We start from the raw sequence: 16,829 nt of genomic DNA on the forward strand, positions 1-16,829 counted from the left end.
CGCGACAAAGTCCGAAATCGGTTTGTGCAAATGTAAACGCTGCCTTAGAGGGAAAGGTTGAAATGTAGGCGTGGTCCGTCGCGAACAAAAAACGTTCCCAATTGCTACTGGGATCCAAAAATGCCAAAATATTCCCACTAACTACGTGGAAACTAAAGTTTTCTAGAGAGTTTTCGCGACAAAGTTCGAAAGCAATCAGCAGATGTAAACACTCCCATAATGGGCAAGCTGATGATTTGGGCGTGGTTGTCCTTAAACGAAAAATCTTCCAAATCTCCCCCAGAATCCAAAAATGCCCCAAACGTTCCAGTGGCTGCCCTGAAAACTAGAGTTTTCTAGAGAGTTTTCGCGACAAGTTTCGAAAGCAATCAGCAAATGTAAACACTCCCATAACGGAGAAGGGGATGATTTGGGCGTGGTTTTGCCTAATCAAAAAACCTTCCAAGCCTTCCAATCAACGCAAAAATGTCCCACACTTGCCACCCCCCCTTCTCAAAGTGACGCTTTCGGGAGAGTTTTTGCGGTAAAGTGCAAAAGCAACCACCAGCTGCCAACCGCGCCCTAATGGCGAGGTTGCCAACTGAGGCGTAAACTTTTGTAAACAAAAATTTTTTCCAATCTTCCAAACAAACCAAAAAAATGCCTTTGGGACTTCAGAAAAATTCACAGCTGGTGCAATGAGCTTCTAAAGCATCCAACAAGTTTCCACTGAGCAAACCGCCCAAAAATTCAGTTCTTTACGCTGCAACGTGGCAATGTTGCCAATTTTCGCCTCCAGTAGGACCTACTGAACAAGTTTCGTGCAAAACAATCGGGGGCTAGGAGTCAATTTTTTGAAATACTGAGGCCTGAAGCATGCGAAAGCCACTGCCAGAGCCCCCAACTGAAAATCCCCAGGAAATGCGACGTTGCCTACTCCCCAAAGGGAAAATTTTGCTACAGTCTCATTGCCAGGGGTACTGGGGACATTTCATGTCCCCACAATGTTTTCCATGAATGGACGAATTCCCATCGATCCGGGCAGTTGATGTTTTACAGCCCTTTGTGGCAACACTGGCCAGGAAACACTGAGAAAAAGTTTAAAATCCCCCGGGTAAACGATAGGGGCCGCCACTGCGGTCTAGCTGCTGAAGTTCACCGTTCCACGAATCTAATTAAATTGATACAAACCGCTCGATAACGGGGATTTAACTATTTGCCTCATTATGTAACTGTTTTTATCAGTTGTCGAATCGGGGCTCTCACGTAACTTACGAGTTTAATTAGCAAATAGTCAGCAGTCGATTCTATCATTTCGGATTCCGCAATTTATGCATTATTCCAACGGTTTTTGCGATTGCAAAGGTCAAAAACCGCTGATTATTCAATTGCTGCTCAAACCGTCTGCGACTTTTTCACTGATGAGGCAACAGCGCTTTTCGGGCATTTTCTGACTAGCTGCGACGTTTGGCCGCATTTTTGGTTCGGGTGGTTCAAAGTGTCAAGTAAAGGTTTCCTTGGTTTTTTGGGCGTTAAAGTTTCAGTGGACGTATAAATTTCCATGAGTAGGTCAAGAGTGTTTTCCTGAAAACACCGGCAGATTCKGAGAAAATGCGGTGGCAACACCGCGTTTTTTTTACATTTTTTCAAAGCTGATCCAGTTGCGCATAWTTTGCTTCCWGCGRTCGAATGCASRGGARAAACTCTWGTACTCTTTTTTGAGACTTGAACTTTTTGAGACCACGCTTACAGTCCTCAAGTGAAAACAWGCTGCTAATTCAAGATTTTTGCCTGGCAACACCGCGTTTTTTGCCATTTTTGCAAAGTTTATGCCGACGTCCATATTTTTCCTTCCGATCCTCAATTGCATAAGATAAACCGTTGTGCCTTTTTTTCAGCCTTGAACTTTTTGAGATCACATTTACAGTCCTCAAGTGAAACCATGCTGCTAATTCAAAATTTTTGCCTGGCAACAGCGCATTTTTTTCCATTTTTGCAAAGCTCATGCCGACGCCCATATTTTTCATTCCGATGCTCAATTGCATAGGCTAAACGTTTGTGCCTTTTTTTGAGACTTGAACTTTTTGAGATCACATTTACAGTCCTCAAGTGAAAACATGCTGCTAATTCAAGATTTTTGCCTGGCAACACCGCGTTTCTTACCATTTTTGCAAAGCTCATGCCGACGCCCATATTTTTCTTTCCGATGCTCAATTGCATAGGCTAAACGTTTGTGCCTTTTTTTGAGACTTGAACTTTTTGAGACCACGTTTACAGTTCTCAAGTGAAAACATGCTGCTAATTCAAGATTTTTGCCTGGCAACACCGCTTTTTTTGCCATTTTTGCAAAGCTCATGCCGACGCCCATATTTTTCCTTCCGATGCTCAATTGCATAGGACAAAGCTGTGTGTCTTTTTTTGAGACTTGAACTTTTTGAGATCCCATTTACAGTCCTCAAGTGAAAACATGCTGCTAATTCAAGATTTTTGCCTGGCAACACCGCCTTTTTTGTCATTTTTGCAAATTTCTTGCCGAGTTCTATATTTTTGCTTCAGGTACTCAATTGCATAGGATAAACGTTTGTGGCTTTTTTGGAGACTTGAACTTTTTAAGACCACGTTTACAGTCATCAAGTGAAAACATGCTGCTAATTCAAGATTTCGGCCCGGCAACACCGCGGTTTTTGACATTTTTCGTAAAGCCTATCGAACAGGCCATGTTTTTGGTTCCTGCTCTTGAATGTATAGGATGAACCCTAGAGCTATTTTTGGGTCCTTGAATTGTTCGAGACTACTTTTACAGTTCTCAAGTGAAAACGGTCAGGAAAATCGGGATTTTCTCCCGGCAACACCGCAATTTTTTGATGAATTTGTGTTTCTATGGACAATTGCACGCTTTTCTGTTTGGCAAGTCCGGGTTGAAACCCCAGAGTTTTGCATTTTTTTGGGTGTGGAACTTCCCAAGATAACTTCAAGTGTGCTCAACTGAAAACATCGGAAAAACCGGGCGAATTTCAGCGGCAACACCGCATTTTTTGACGTTCTCTTGCAGCCTGTCAACTGCGGAATATTTTTGCTGCCCAGCATTTAATGCCTTGGGTGGTCCCTTCTATTTTATTTGCGCCCCTAAACTTTCTAAACCCACTCGTGCAGTCCTCAAGTGCAAACACTAGGGAAACTCGAAAATTTTACCCGGCAACAGCGCAATTTTTTCACACACTGCCATTGTTTGTGTCACTAGCAAGGTTTTTTATGGGAAAAGTTTCACGCTAAAACCCCCAGGTTGGCAGTGATGCGACTTTGAGGCGGTGCAAACCCGTAGAACTTCTTCACCTGAGGCAATTTGGCAGCGCTGCAGTGGAGGCCCCAGCATGACACCGCTTCAGCATGAAATTTCCTTAGCGGCGAAAAATTGAAAATTAGCAATTCGACAGCCGCAATATTTTGTATAATTTGCCTAATGGGCCGGAAAATTAAATTTCCCTTGCGCCCGTTTTGCATTCTATTAGAAATCGGGGCGCCGATTTGCCGCAAGCCGCCCATTTTTTGCGACGTTGCTGCAGCAAGACGCCGCATAAACACACACACACACAACCTGCCATGCAAATAATTAATTAAAATTGACGCTGCACGAGTCAAATAAAGCCAGACAGTTATGAACTAGTTTTCCTAGACAAATAGCTGGAGTTTCGGCTGCAGCCAGCCAATGAGAAGCTTGCGTGCGCCCCCACTCTCCTAGGAAAACCGTTGACAGTTTTCTACAGCAAATAATTTTCCTGCTCCGTGCATAGACAAGATCTTTGCGTTTTGTAGCCGCTTTATAACTGTGCTCGGCTTTTATTGGGCAATAAATTCCTGGATACCCGGACTTTTGGCCACATTTAAACTCTATCAGTGTCGCACACGAGTTATTGAAAGGTTCGGCCATAAAACCCGGGGTTAACACCGCAATTGGGCAGGTTTAGGGGGTTTTTGGCAAAATCTAGCCTGATGATGGCGCCCAACCGACGTTTCGAGCCATGGAGCATCTGCGCATTTTCCGTCGCTTTCGATTGACACCACGCGCAGCCCGATCGGAGCACCACAGCGCGCGCAGACGCGAAATGACGTGTTGGTGACCAACTGGTCGAAATCGCGTCTGCGGGTTGCCAGCGCGATTTTTTCGCCATCCACGCAATTTGCCGGCGTTGGGGCTTCAGTTGGGGTGATTTGAGCTCGAAAAAATTGCCGATTTTTGACGGGAAATCGCGGTTTAGTTGCGAAAAAGGACTGGCGCCGTTTGAAACCCCCACACCACTGGAACAATCGACCAAAAGTATAAACCCGGAAACCGCACGTTCTTTGGTTATTTATCAGCTCAATTTATAAGCGTTTAAATAACGTCGGGCGCCGTTGCGGTGAAATTATGAGCAAACTTGTCCACAAATGTGTTTTTTCGGGCGAAAACTTTATTATTTCCTGCGGTGCATCGTAAAATGTGCTCGTGTTGTCCACGTAGCGTGGAAATATTCCGAAACTTATTCGGCAACATTGTCGCGTGTTGTTCGCCGGCCTCCAGGGCAACGTTGCCACATCGGCCCCCGAAACAAATGAGCGCCCCGGCGGGTTCAAGACAACTAATTAAGAAGAAATCGCCCAGTTTTTTAACTGTAGTCGGCTTTATTGGGCAATAAACTTCTGGATACTCGGACTTGCGAGCACATTTAAACCCTATCAGTGTCGTCCACGAGTTTTTCAAAGGTTAGCCCATAAAACCCGGGGTTATCACCGCAATTCGGCCGATTTAGGGGGTTTTTGGCAAAATTTTGCCTGATGATGGCGCCCAACCGACGTTTCGAGCCCTGGAGCATCTGCGCATTTTCCGTCGCTTTCGATTGACACCACGCGCAGCCCGATCGGAGCACCACAGCGCGTGCAGACGCGAAATGACGTGTTGGTGACCAACTAGTCGAAATCGCGTCTGGGGGCTGCCAGCGCGATTTTTCCGCCATCCACGCAATTGCCGGCGTTGAAGCTTCAATTGGGGCGATTTGAGCCTAAAAAATTATCGCGTTGGGGCGATTGGCAACATTGCTCCAGGGCAACGTTGCCATGTCGGTCCCCGAAAAAAATGAGCGCCCGCTTCAAGTCAATTAATTGGGAAGAAATCGCCCGATCGGCGAATGTAAATGAGACGCCAGTGAATCCTGGACAGGGACAGTTTTCCCGGACATGAACCGTCCATTTTGGGCGAGCTCGTTAATTTCCGAACAAACAATCCATAAATCCGGAACGGATTCATGAGTTCGGTGGGCGCCCATCAAAGAACAGGAATCCAATCAACTTTAGTCGGCTCCATTTGTGTCCAGACGGTCGGACAGCGCCATAAAAGACGTTTGACGATGCGACATCGTTTCCTTCATGTCGGCGACGTTTACATTATTGTTTCCCATTATTGAATTAGCGACTTTTTCGGCCAGTTCAGCAAGTCGTTGTGCGGGCATTGTTGCGAAATTTATCGCATTTCCCAGGCCTTTTCCTGGCCGGTTTCCCCGTCTGCTACTGCCCAACATGTCCTCAAGCCAAACCGGCTCAGTTCAGCGTTTTAGCCAAAAATGCTTCAAACAAAAAACCTTCTGCAGTTCCCAGGAAACCGGAAATCGGCAAAATATGGCAACGCTGCCAACACAAAAACGCCCCGTTGCAGTTGACGCCGAGTGCAACCCTGAAAAACTCAACACCCTGTATATTCAAAACCACCCCGTGGACCAGGCAGTTTATTGCACCTTAAACCTTCCCCTGGTCATAAGCGAGTGAAAAAAACTCAATCCGCGCTGTTGCCAAAGCTTTTCGCCCCAATTTCCTGGATGTTGTGGGTGGAACCCCCAAAGCAGATCAGTGAAACTTCAACCCCCAAAAACCCCCGATTTTGTCCCCAAACATGCCAGATTTTTTCCACTGCAAATCTTCCCCTGAACAACTGCCACGCAAATAAGGCAAAAACTGGCAACATTGCCAAGGACCCAGTCAATTTTCCCAGATGTTTTTGTTTGGGCGAGGCAAAAGTGCTTTGGAAAACTTCAACTGGCGGAAAACCCCACAAGGGGTGGGTTCTGATTTTCTAGCCAAAGAACCAAAAATGTGTGCCACGTCCTTGGCAAACCGGGAAATCGAAAAAAATGCACAGTTGCCAGGTAAAAATTCCGAAATTCTGGGATGTTTTCWCGTTTATGTCACTAAACACYTGTTGAAAAGTTTAAGTTCACGAAAAGGGCACAAGGGGTGAGTTTTCCTATACCACTCTAAGAACTAAAATTGTTTAGCGCGTCCTCCTTATGCCGAAAAATAGGCAAAATACAGTGTTGCCATTCAACAATCCCGAATTTCCTGGACGTTTGTGCTTTTACGTTGCAAACAGATGTTTGGAAACTTCAACCTCCAGAAAAGGGCACAACGGTTCACTTTTGGCAAACCCCCCTTAAACGAAAAATGTACAGAACGGCGCAGATATTCCAAAAAGTGCAAAAAATGCGGCGTTGCCGGGCAAAAATCCTGAAATTCGGGGACGTTTTCACTTTTCCCTTGCAAACAGATGTTTTCAAACTTCAACTCCAGGAAAAGGGCACAAGAGTTCACTTTTCCTGTACGGCGCGTAGAACCAAAAATGTGTGCCACGTCCTTGGCATACCGGAAAATCGACAAAAATGAAGCGTTGCTAGGCAAAAATTCCGAAATTCTGGGATGTTTTCACGTTTATGTCACTGGACACATGTTGGAAAGTTTGGGCAGGCAAAAAGGGCACAAGCGATCACTTTTCGTCAACCATCCTCGGGACACAAAACGTGCCAAGCGTCCTAGACATGCGGAAAAACTCCCAAAATGCGACGTTGCCGGGGCAAATTTCCGAAATTCTCGGACTTTTTCGGATTCACGATTCAACATACAAGTTGCAAAGTGCAACCGCGCGAAAACAGCCGAAGGGGTCATTTTTCCCATTTCACCCCCCGAACAGAAAAGGTGGCAAATTCCCCAAGCATACAGGGCGAGCAAAAAAATCGCCCTTCCCTTTGCAAAAATCGCCATTGCCAGGCAATTTACATTAAAACACTCTGAAACTTCTGTTGAGCGCAAACACCCTGTAGCCTTGGCATGGCGAGGCTTGGTTCAAACTGCCATGTTGCCGCCGGTGGCAAAAAGTGGCAGCTGCCAGGATCGCGATGCTAAACCCTTCAAAAGCAGCCAGGGGAGATACAATGAGCACATCTATTTTGGGGGCCTTAAATTGCTAATGTAGTTGTCACAAGCAGCACTCGTAGGGACCTGTTTTGCCGGCCGAGGGACTGGGGGGAGTGGGAGGAGTGGGGGGAAGCCGCCCCCCACTCCGATATGTGAATTAGCATGCAAATGCGAGGCAAAATATGCAAATGAATGCGCGGAAAAGAGTTGGCATCTGTTGCAGTCCGATGCGATTGTCGTTAATTAAATTTATTTGCGACTCCTGATGGATCTTTTTCCAGTTTTCACATGCTGTTCGGAACTTTTACGCTCGTCCGCCGTTCGCCCATTAAAAGTTGCCAACGACTTGCGTTCGCCGTTCGGCTTCGAGCCGAAAACATGTTTTTCTCGCACGTTTCAACATGCGCCGCCTCCTCCTGCACGCGAAAAGTGCCTGTGCAGTTGAAAAGATCGACGATATCATATTTTTGCTGTTTAGTCGGATGAATTTCGTATGCGGCGCGGATTTTTAAAGTGTGAAATATCGACGGGAAAAGACCAAACGGGAAATATTTTCTAAGCTGCCCTGAATACATTCGGCAACCAATTTTTCCCTTTTATATTCTTCAGCGGTTTATTGACGAAATTTATGAGGGGGAGGAATTCGGTCGGGCTGAACGCATCTTGAACTCGAATGTGTTTTGCCGATCTCAATGTTTGAACGGGGTTTTCTTTAACTATCGGGCGGTGAATGGATGGCTGCGCCAGCAAGGGGTTTTGGGGAGGTTTGGGTGAAGTTGGCAACATCGCCTCGCTAATTGCCCTTTGCCATTCCCAGGCGTTTTTCATCAGTGTGGCTTCGCCAGCTTCACCTAAGCTGCACGGGAAAATTCCCCAAAAATACCGCCATTTGCTGTGGCAACACCGCAATTTTTTCCGCTAGTAGCGTTCTCTGGAAACTTGGCAATGTTTCAAGTTCCACTGACCCCTAGGCGAAACTCAACAGATTCGGAGATATTTGGATGTAAACCTACCTCTGACCACTGAGCAGGGTTTTCCCGAGAAATCCGCCAAAGCGGGAGTTTTCCTGCGGCAACGTCGCATTTTTCCGATTTTTCTGGTGCCCCAGGGCATTGGGCCCATTTTTCGTTCGAAGTGTTTCGACGGTTTGTTGGGGGTTTTTGCAGTTTTCCCGCTGCTAAACCTTCCAGAGGCGCCTGACAGGCGAATTTCGTCACGTCTGGGGAAATTCCCGATTTTGACCGGCAACGTGGCTTTTTTGGGCGATTTTATCGGTTTGTGTGGTGTTTGGAACATTTAGGGCCGAACTGGTTCATCTCATCGGTGGCCAAAGCTTTTGCGTGGTTTTTCAGTTGTKGAACTTTTGAGAAACTTTTCAAGTTCACGTTTCGTAAGGTCTGGGAAAAGTCGCGATTTTGCCCGGCAACAGCGCACTTTATGGGCATTTTCTGGTTGTCTCGGATGTTTTCAAGAATTTTTGTCTCTCCTGTTTCAGTCGGATTATGAGTCTTTGTGCGATTTTTTCGGCTTTTAAACTTTCAAGAAGCATTTGAAGCTCACGTTTCGTAAGGTCTGGGAAAAATCGAAATTGTGCCCGGCAACATCGCACTTTTTTGTCATTTGCTTGTTTCCTATGGAATTTGCAACGTTTTTTGTGTTCACTGTCTCATTGGAATTATGAGTTTTTGTGTGGTTCTTTTGGCTGTTTAAGTTTCAAGAAGCATTCGAAGCTCACGTTTCGTTAGGTCTGGGAAAAATCGAAATTTTTCATGGCAACAGCGCACTTTTTTGTCATTTTCTAGTTTTTCATGGAATTTGCAAGGTTTTTTGTGTTCACTGTCTCATTGGAATTGTGAGTTTTTGTGCGGTTGTTTGGGCTGTTAAACTTTCAAGAAGCATTTGAAGCTCACATTTCGTCAAGTCTGGGAAAAATCGAAATTTTGCAGGGCAACACCGCACTTTTTTGTCATTTTACAATTTTTTATGGAATTTTCAAGGTTTTTTGTTCCCACTGTCTTATTAGAATTATGAGTTTTTCTGCGGTTTTTTCGGCTGTTAAACTTTCAAGAAGAATTTGAAGCTCACATTTCATAAGGTTTGGGACGAATTGAAATTTAGCCTGGCAACACCGCATTTCTTTGTGGTTTTCTAGTTTTTTATGGAATTTGCAAGGTTTTTTGTTTTCACTGTCTCATTGGAATTATGAGTTTTTCTGTAGTTTTCCTGGCTGTCAAACTTTCAAGAAACATTTCGAGCTCACATTTGGTAAGGTCTGGGAAAAATCGAAATTTTGCCTGGCAACACCGCACTTTTTTGTCATTTTCTAGTTTTTCATGCAATTTGCCAGGCCTTTTGCTTCCACTGTCTCATTAGAATTATTAGTTTTTATGCGTTTTTTTCGGCTATTAAGCTTTCAAGATTCATTTGAAGCTCACATTTCGTAAGGTCTGGGAAAGATCGTAATTTGGCCCGGCAACACCGCACTTTTTTGTCATTTTCTGGTTTTTTATGGAATTTTCAAGGTTTTTTGTTTTCACTGTCTCATTCGAATGATGAGTTTTTGTGTGGTTTGTTTGGCTGTTAAACTTTCAAGAAGCATTTGAAGCTCACATTTCGTAAGGTCTGGAAAAAATCGTAATTTTGCCCGGCAACACTGCACTTTTTTGTCATTTTCTAGTTTTTCATGCAATTTCCAAAGTTTCTTGTTTTCACTGTCTCATTCGAATTATAAGTTTTTGTGTGGTTTGTTTGGCTGTTAAACTTTGAAGCAGCATTTGAAGCTCCCATTTCGTAAGGTCTGGGAAAAATCGAAATTTTGCCGGGCAACACCGCACTTTTTTGTCATTTTCTAGTTTTTTGTAGAATTTCCAAGGTTTTTCGTCTCTACTATCTCATTGAAATCCTACGATTTCGCCCGGCTTTTCGGTTGTTAAAGTTTTAGGAACATTTTATAGTCCACATTTCGTAAAGTACAGGAAACGTCGCCAATTTCGCTGGCAACAGCGCTCTTTTTTCACCTACTCTGCTTCTCTGTGGTCCAATGAAGATTTTTTGTTACCACCATATTGAGGCCATCAGGCGCTGTTGCATGGTTGCAGTTGCAGCAAGCACTGGAAGTGGGAATGTCGTTAAGTTGGGGAAAATTCGATATTTGGCCGGGCAACACCGCAATTTTTTCCCTGGCCCTGATAGCCAGGGAAATGTGGAAAATTTCCCGATAAATAGTTTGAAAAGGGTTGAGAGTGTTGTGCAATTTTCCACTGGTTAAACTTTCAGTTGGGGCCGAAAAGGCCCCAACCTGGCAAACTCTGAAAAACTCGCGTGTTTCACTGGCAACGCCGCCCTTTTTTCGCAAAGTGTTGGGAAGATTTTCACGGAAGAAACTGTCGGATTTTGCCTGTAATTATCTGGAAAAATCGCACCACATCTTCAAGCGAAGAAACCTCCGTCAAAAAACGGCAAAACTGCCCCGGATGACTGGCAACGTTGCAATTTTTGCCCCATTCGCGTCCTTGCGCGGTTGCCAGTGATTTGTGTGCGGAAAAGCTCCGGGTAGAACGCAGAAATTTCCCCTTTTTTGGGGGTGAATGCTTTGGAAAATGCTCGAGCATGTTCCGACGGAAACTCCCAGATTTCTGGGCTTTGCACTTTGGCAACCTGGCAATTTTTGGCGGGCTCCTGTCCTGGGGGACCGCTGGACGATTTTTCGCGCAAAAAATCCCCTAGGGACCTGGACAATTTTCGCAGTTTTCGCTCGGTGAACATTTGCAGCGTTTCCGAGCAGTTGCTGCTGCAGTGTTGCCGCGTTTTCGAGCGGCACTGCAATGCCAGGATAATAATTCGATAATTTTCCTTTGCAGAATCCTCGTCGCTCAAATCTATGGTGATTAAGGTGCCGGAAGCGGTCCGGGCGGGCGACAGCGTCACTCTGTCCTGCCAGTACGACCTGGAGGACGTCGCCCTCTACTCAATCAAATGGTACTGGAATGAGGAGGAGTTCTATCGGTACATCCCGAAGGATTTGCCGCCCTACAAGTCGTTCCCCATGCGCTTCATCAATGTGGACGTGAGTTTTTCCGGGAAAAACTCGTGTTTTTCCAGCCTCAAACACGCGGCATTCTACGCTAACACTACTAGCGCTTAATGGGTGTCAACTGGCCGAACTAATCGGAGTCAAAGCGCGCCTATTAATGGCGCATTGTATCAACATTATCACGCGCTAATTATCCGGGTTAATTTGGCCGGAGCCCGGATTAATCCGGATGCAGCAGCGGCTTTCAATCGGGGGCTGAAACGCGACACTCTTCCCGCCTAGTGGAGAAGATCGCTCTTTTGAGTTAAGCAAGCGGTGTTGCCGGTTGTATTTCGCTGATGGGGCACCCTGGCGAGGGGTGTGGCTTCAAGGGGTTTTTGGAAATTTCGCAAAACGTTGACAAACAGGCGAGTTATCGGGTAAAGAGGGCGAGTGGCCAGGCGCGATGCCCTTTTGGCAATGGCCAGTTTTCAGAGGGGTTTTTCTCGAAACTGGGTACAAATCGGGAAATTTTGCCTGCAGTAGACTAGAAAGGCACTTCAATGCCCTGTCCAGTGGTGTCTTTGGAATTGTCCTGTGTGGACAACTGAGTGAGTTGTCCAGGAAAAAGTGCAGTGGTGACTGCAACTAGGCAAGTGCAACTTGCCAAACTTCAAAGGCGAATAACTCCGAACTGGGGGCAGCTGGCGATTTTCACATAACCTGGGATGTTTTGCGCAATTGCACGGGGTTTAAGGGGGTGTGCGCACGGTTGCCCAGTTGTCCTTATTTCAGAAGTTACAGGCAAAAGAGTGGGTGGGCGGAGAGAGGGATGGTTGCAGTCGCTCAAATTTCAAAGTCCATTCTCTCCCAAACTAGGCAAAAACGAGCTTTAGACCAAGAGCGCTTTTCTTACTGCGGGAAGACGCAAAGTGCAACAGTGGAAAAACAAAAAAAAATTTTTCCGAAAATTTAATTTTTGAAAATTTTTGGAAAATTTTGAAAAATTTACATTTTTCCTCAACTACGTTTCTTAGCCAATTAAATTGTTTTTTTCTCAGTTTCATTAGTTTTTTAAAATGTTGGAAACTCAACGAGTTAGAAGGCATAGAGTATGAGCTGGCAACGACTAAGCAACTTTGATGTTGCCAGTTTTCAAAGTCCTTTTACTCGAAACGGGGTCCAAAAACCAAAATATGCCCTGAAATATATTTGAATGCCTAATAAATTGCCTGTCCATTGCCGCTTACTGGGTTGCCACGTTGTCAAAATTGAGCGAGTTTTCAAGGAAAAGGTGCAGTGGTGACTGCAACTAGGCAAGTGCAACTTGCCAAACTTCAAAGTCCAATAACTCTGAACTGAGGGCAGCTGGCAATTTTGGCATGCCCTTAGTTTTTTTGAGAATCTGCATAAGCTATAAGGGGGTTTTTGAATTATTGCCCAGTCGGCACCATTTAAGAAGTTACAGGCAAAAGAGTGGGTTGGCGGAGAAAGAGCTGGTTTCAGTCGCTCTAATTTCAAAGTCCATTTGCTCCCGAACTAACCGAAAACGAGATTTTTAGCAAGAGCTCGTTTCTTACTAGGTGAAGACGCAAAATTCAAAAGTAAAAAAAAAGAAAAAAAAATTTGAAAATAATTTTTTTTTTATTTTTTGAAAAATTGTGAAAAATTTCCATTTTTCCTGAATTACGTTTCTTAGCGATTTTAATTATCCTTATCACAGTTTGATTCGTTTTTCAAAACGTTGGAAAATCAACGAGTTATAAACCATAGAGTATGAGTTGGCAACGACTAAGCAACTTTGATGTTTGCCAGTTTTCAAAGTTCATTTACTCGAAACAGGGTCAAAAAACCAAAATATATCCTGAAATATAGTTGAATGCCTAATAAATTGCCTGTCCATTGCCGCTTCTGAAGTTGCCACGTTGTCAAAATTGACCGAGTTTTCAAGGAAAAGATGCAGTGATGACTGCAACTAGGCAAGTGCAACTTGTCAAACTTCAAAGTCCAATAACTCCGAACTGAGAGCAGCTGGCAATTTTGACTACCCATGACATTTTTTGTAGACTTCCATCAGGTTTAGGGATTTTTTTGAATTGTTGCAACATCGGCACTATTAAAAGAGTTAGGGGCCTCAGAGTGGGTTGATACAGTGCCAGACAGTTTGTTGTACTGGCTTTGACAGGACCTCCTGCCAATCCGGGCCGAAGTTGCGTTTCAAGCAGGTGCACGCTTCTAACTCTAAAAGTACTCCCTGTTTGCCCATAACAAAAAAAAAATAAAAAAAAATTAAAAAAATTAAGAAAAAAAAATTGTAGAAAAAAATTAAAAAATGCGCAAAATGTGGCAACTTCAATTCTCATGGGTCAACCGTCCGAGGGTTTCGCAAAATTGCGCCAACTCAACGAGTTATGCGTCAGCGAGTGCAACTTGGTCTGCAGGACGTGAGTTGGACGTCTGCCCCCTTCAAGGCCCATTTGCGCCCAACGGCTGCAAGAAATCGAAATTTCGCCCCAACTAAAATTCGAAGGTCGTCAAAGAGGCAACACCGCACCGCCCCCGGAATGTCAAAATATGGACAATTAGCCGAGTTATGAGGCAAAATGCGCAGTGTTGACCTCCACTGACTCAAGCGCAACTTGGCCCAGTTCGAGCCCCAATTGCGCCGCAGCGGGGGCAGTGAGCGGTTTTTGCCAAGGACACTTTTTTGTGGCCAACCTCCGTGGGATTGCGGCAGTTTTGGAATTTTTGCCAAATATTGCGCCGTAAGGGAGTTGTGCGCCAAAAACCGCGCTGACACAGTGCGGTGAAAGTGAAACAACAGTGAAACAAGAGTGAAACAAGAGTGAAACCCCCCCAAACGGCCCATGCGAGGTGTTTATTGCTGCTTTGAGCCTACAAAGAGTTCCAGGGCGAAGCTGCCAGCTGCCGCCAGATGGCCGAGCAGCAGCACCGCCAGCGCCCCCGCCAGCTTCCCGGAGGTGACCATCCCATAGCCCATCTCGCTCTCGTACGCCTTGAAGAACTCGCGCTGGCTCTCTCGCTCCGCCTGGATCTCATCCCGCAGCCACTTGGGGATCAGCCCGGCTTCAGTGAGCCGCTGCGACACTGCGCCAAACACCCTGGTGAGCGGCGAGTTCTTCATCAGCGCCAGCCCGATGTAGTTGTTGCTGATGCACTGCTTCAACACCCGGTAGTGGCGCAGCTGCTCGCGGGGGAACCCCGCCAGGTCGGTAATGTAGGCATCGCCGATGCTCTTCACTGTGAGGGCGCTGCGCCCGTCCAGGCGCGTTTGGCGCCGATCGGCCCTCCGATAGAGCGCCGCCAGGCCGTCGAACGTGCTCGAGTTTAGCGCCCAGAAGTCGCTCTGGATGGTGCTGGACTGCAGCTGGTAGCCGACGTTGAAGTGGACCATGTCGGCGAAGCTGTCGATGACGCGCACGATCCTCGGCTGCGTCAAAATGCTGCTGCATCCGGCCGTGTAGTAGCTGTCGAACAGCAGGCCGTAGAACAAGGCGCCGATCAGAAACAGCCGCTTGGAGGTTCTGAGCGGGCGGCAGCGCGCGCTGTAGGCCGATCCTGCGGCGCACGCCTGGAGCACGTGGATCAGGGCGTCCTGCACGGACCGCCACACCCCCAAGGCCACCCCCAGCAGGCCCAGGCCTACTAGGGAGAGCAGCAGGCCCGCCCAGACCGGCCAGGAGAAGGCCTGGGCCAGGAAGGTGACCTCTGGCTGGTACCCGGCCTTGGGCACCAGGAAGGTGTAGCAGGCCTGCAGGGGGCTCAGAATGGCGTCCACGTTCCACTTGAGCAGGTTGAGCGCGTACTGCGAGCACCCGGCCAGGTCGCTCTCCCGCGCCTGCACGCTGCTGAGGCTGTCCTTCCAGGGGTTCTCGCTCAGAGGCACCGGCCGGTGCCTCTGAGCGATCCCGCTCAGCAGCTCGTTCACCCACTGGACCTCCACGCCTCTGGCCTGGCCGTCGGCCAGGTACATGAACGGCTTGCAGTCGAACAGGCTGATGCTCAGAGGGCGTTTTCTGAACGCGATCAGATCGCGGGCGCGCCAGGGGCCGGCGTCTAGCTGCCGGGCGGGCACCACCCGCCCTCGCCAGGCCGAGTAGATCTGCGCTTCTGAGCGGTTGGGGGCCAGCTGCAGCTGCAGCACGTTGAGGGCGTACGGCTGGAACATCTGGGGCGGCGCCGCCGCCTCCAGCTGCGGCTGGATGATCCACAGCGTGGAGTGGGGGCGGATCAGGTAGTTGTTCCTGCGGCTCTCCAAGTGGCGGGCCACCAGCGAGAGGTCGGCGGTGTCCAGCAGGAAGCAGTCGCAGTGCAGGGTGGCGTTGGCCAGCGGGTGGGCGCTCAGCTGAGACAGCGGCTGCACGTAGACGGGGCGCCTGATGTGGCTCAGAAGGCCGTCCAGGCCCCGGGCGGGGGCTCTGAGGTAGCACAGGGAGCTGCAGGGGGCGAAGATCGCCCCCACCAAGGCTTCCAGCTGCGCCTGGACGCTGGCCAGCAGCAGGAACGCCAGCATTTCGGCCACTCGCTGGTTGGGAACTGATTGGACGAGGCCTTGGGGGCAAATGATTGATTGTCCAGAGTTAACGAGTGTGGGTGGATCGGCAATTTTCCCCCGCCTCGTTAATTTTAATGGCGCACCTGGACGGTCTCTCCTGCCTGTCCGCCCACTAAATGGGTGCTTAAAGGCGCCGCTGCCGCTCATATGAGCCGGCGTCGACCCCATTTGCTCTGACAAGCGCGGGGGCGTTTGAAGGTGTTTTCGGATTCTGTGGCGAGTTTGTGTTGGGAAGGTGCTCAAAAATTTTCCATTTTTTTTGAAAAATTAAAAAATATTTTTTTCCTCATTTTTATATTTTGCCACGGATTTGTATCAAAAAAGTGCCCCCGATGAAAAGCTGGTTTTCGCGTGGTTTGGCAGCAAATTGAGTTTGAACTTAAAGCGCCTATAACTGTCTGACACTCTATCAACCCACTCTTAGGCCCGTAACTGCTTTAATAGTGCCGACGTTGCAAAAATTCAAAAAACTCCCTAAACCTGATGGAAGTCTACAAGAAATGTCACGGGTGGTCAAAATTGCCAGCTGCTCTCAGTTCGGAGTTATTGGACTTTGAAGTTTGGCAAGTTGCACTTGCCTAGTTGCAGTCACCACTGCACCTTTTCCTTGAAAACTCGGTCAATTTTGACAACGTGGCAACCTCAGAAGCGGCAATGGACAGGCAATTTGTTAGGCATTCAAATATATTTCAGGACATATTTTGGTTTTTTGACCCGTTTTGGAATAAATGAACTTTGAAAATTGGCAAACATCAAAGTTGCTTAGTCGTTGCCAACTCATACCCTATGGTTTATAACTCGTTGTGTTTCCAACGTTTTGAAAGACGAATCAAACTGTGATAAACATAATTTAAATCGCTAAGAAACGTAATTCAGGAAAAATGTCAATTTTTCAAAATTTTCCCTAAAATTTTAAAAAATTAATTTTCAAAATTTTTTAAAATTTTTTCGACATTTGGATTTTGCTTCCTCCCCTAGTAAGAAAGGCGCTCTTGCTAAAAATGGTGCTAAAGACGGTGCTCTTGAGCAAAAGCCCGTTTCGGCCTG

At 46.9% G+C, this 16,829-nt stretch overlaps 1 protein-coding gene across 1 annotated transcript in view; it reads left to right on the forward strand.

The window, feature by feature from the left end:
- LOC125503136 overlaps positions 1-16,829 on the forward strand; it is a 55,539-nt gene that overhangs the window by 22,508 nt on the left and 16,202 nt on the right. Inside the window, exon 3 of the mRNA XM_048663120.1 lies at positions 11,055-11,260. Within this exon, the coding sequence (XP_048519077.1) occupies positions 11,055-11,260 (206 nt within the window). The remainder of the gene's footprint in view (positions 1-11,054; positions 11,261-16,829) is intronic.

The sequence above is a fragment of the Dendroctonus ponderosae genome, unplaced genomic scaffold, assembly GCF_020466585.1.
Source record: "Dendroctonus ponderosae isolate FM_Combo_2020 unplaced genomic scaffold, Dpon_F_20191213v2 Dpon_F_20191213_12, whole genome shotgun sequence".
In the NCBI taxonomy this organism is placed as follows: domain Eukaryota; kingdom Metazoa; phylum Arthropoda; class Insecta; order Coleoptera; family Curculionidae; genus Dendroctonus; species Dendroctonus ponderosae.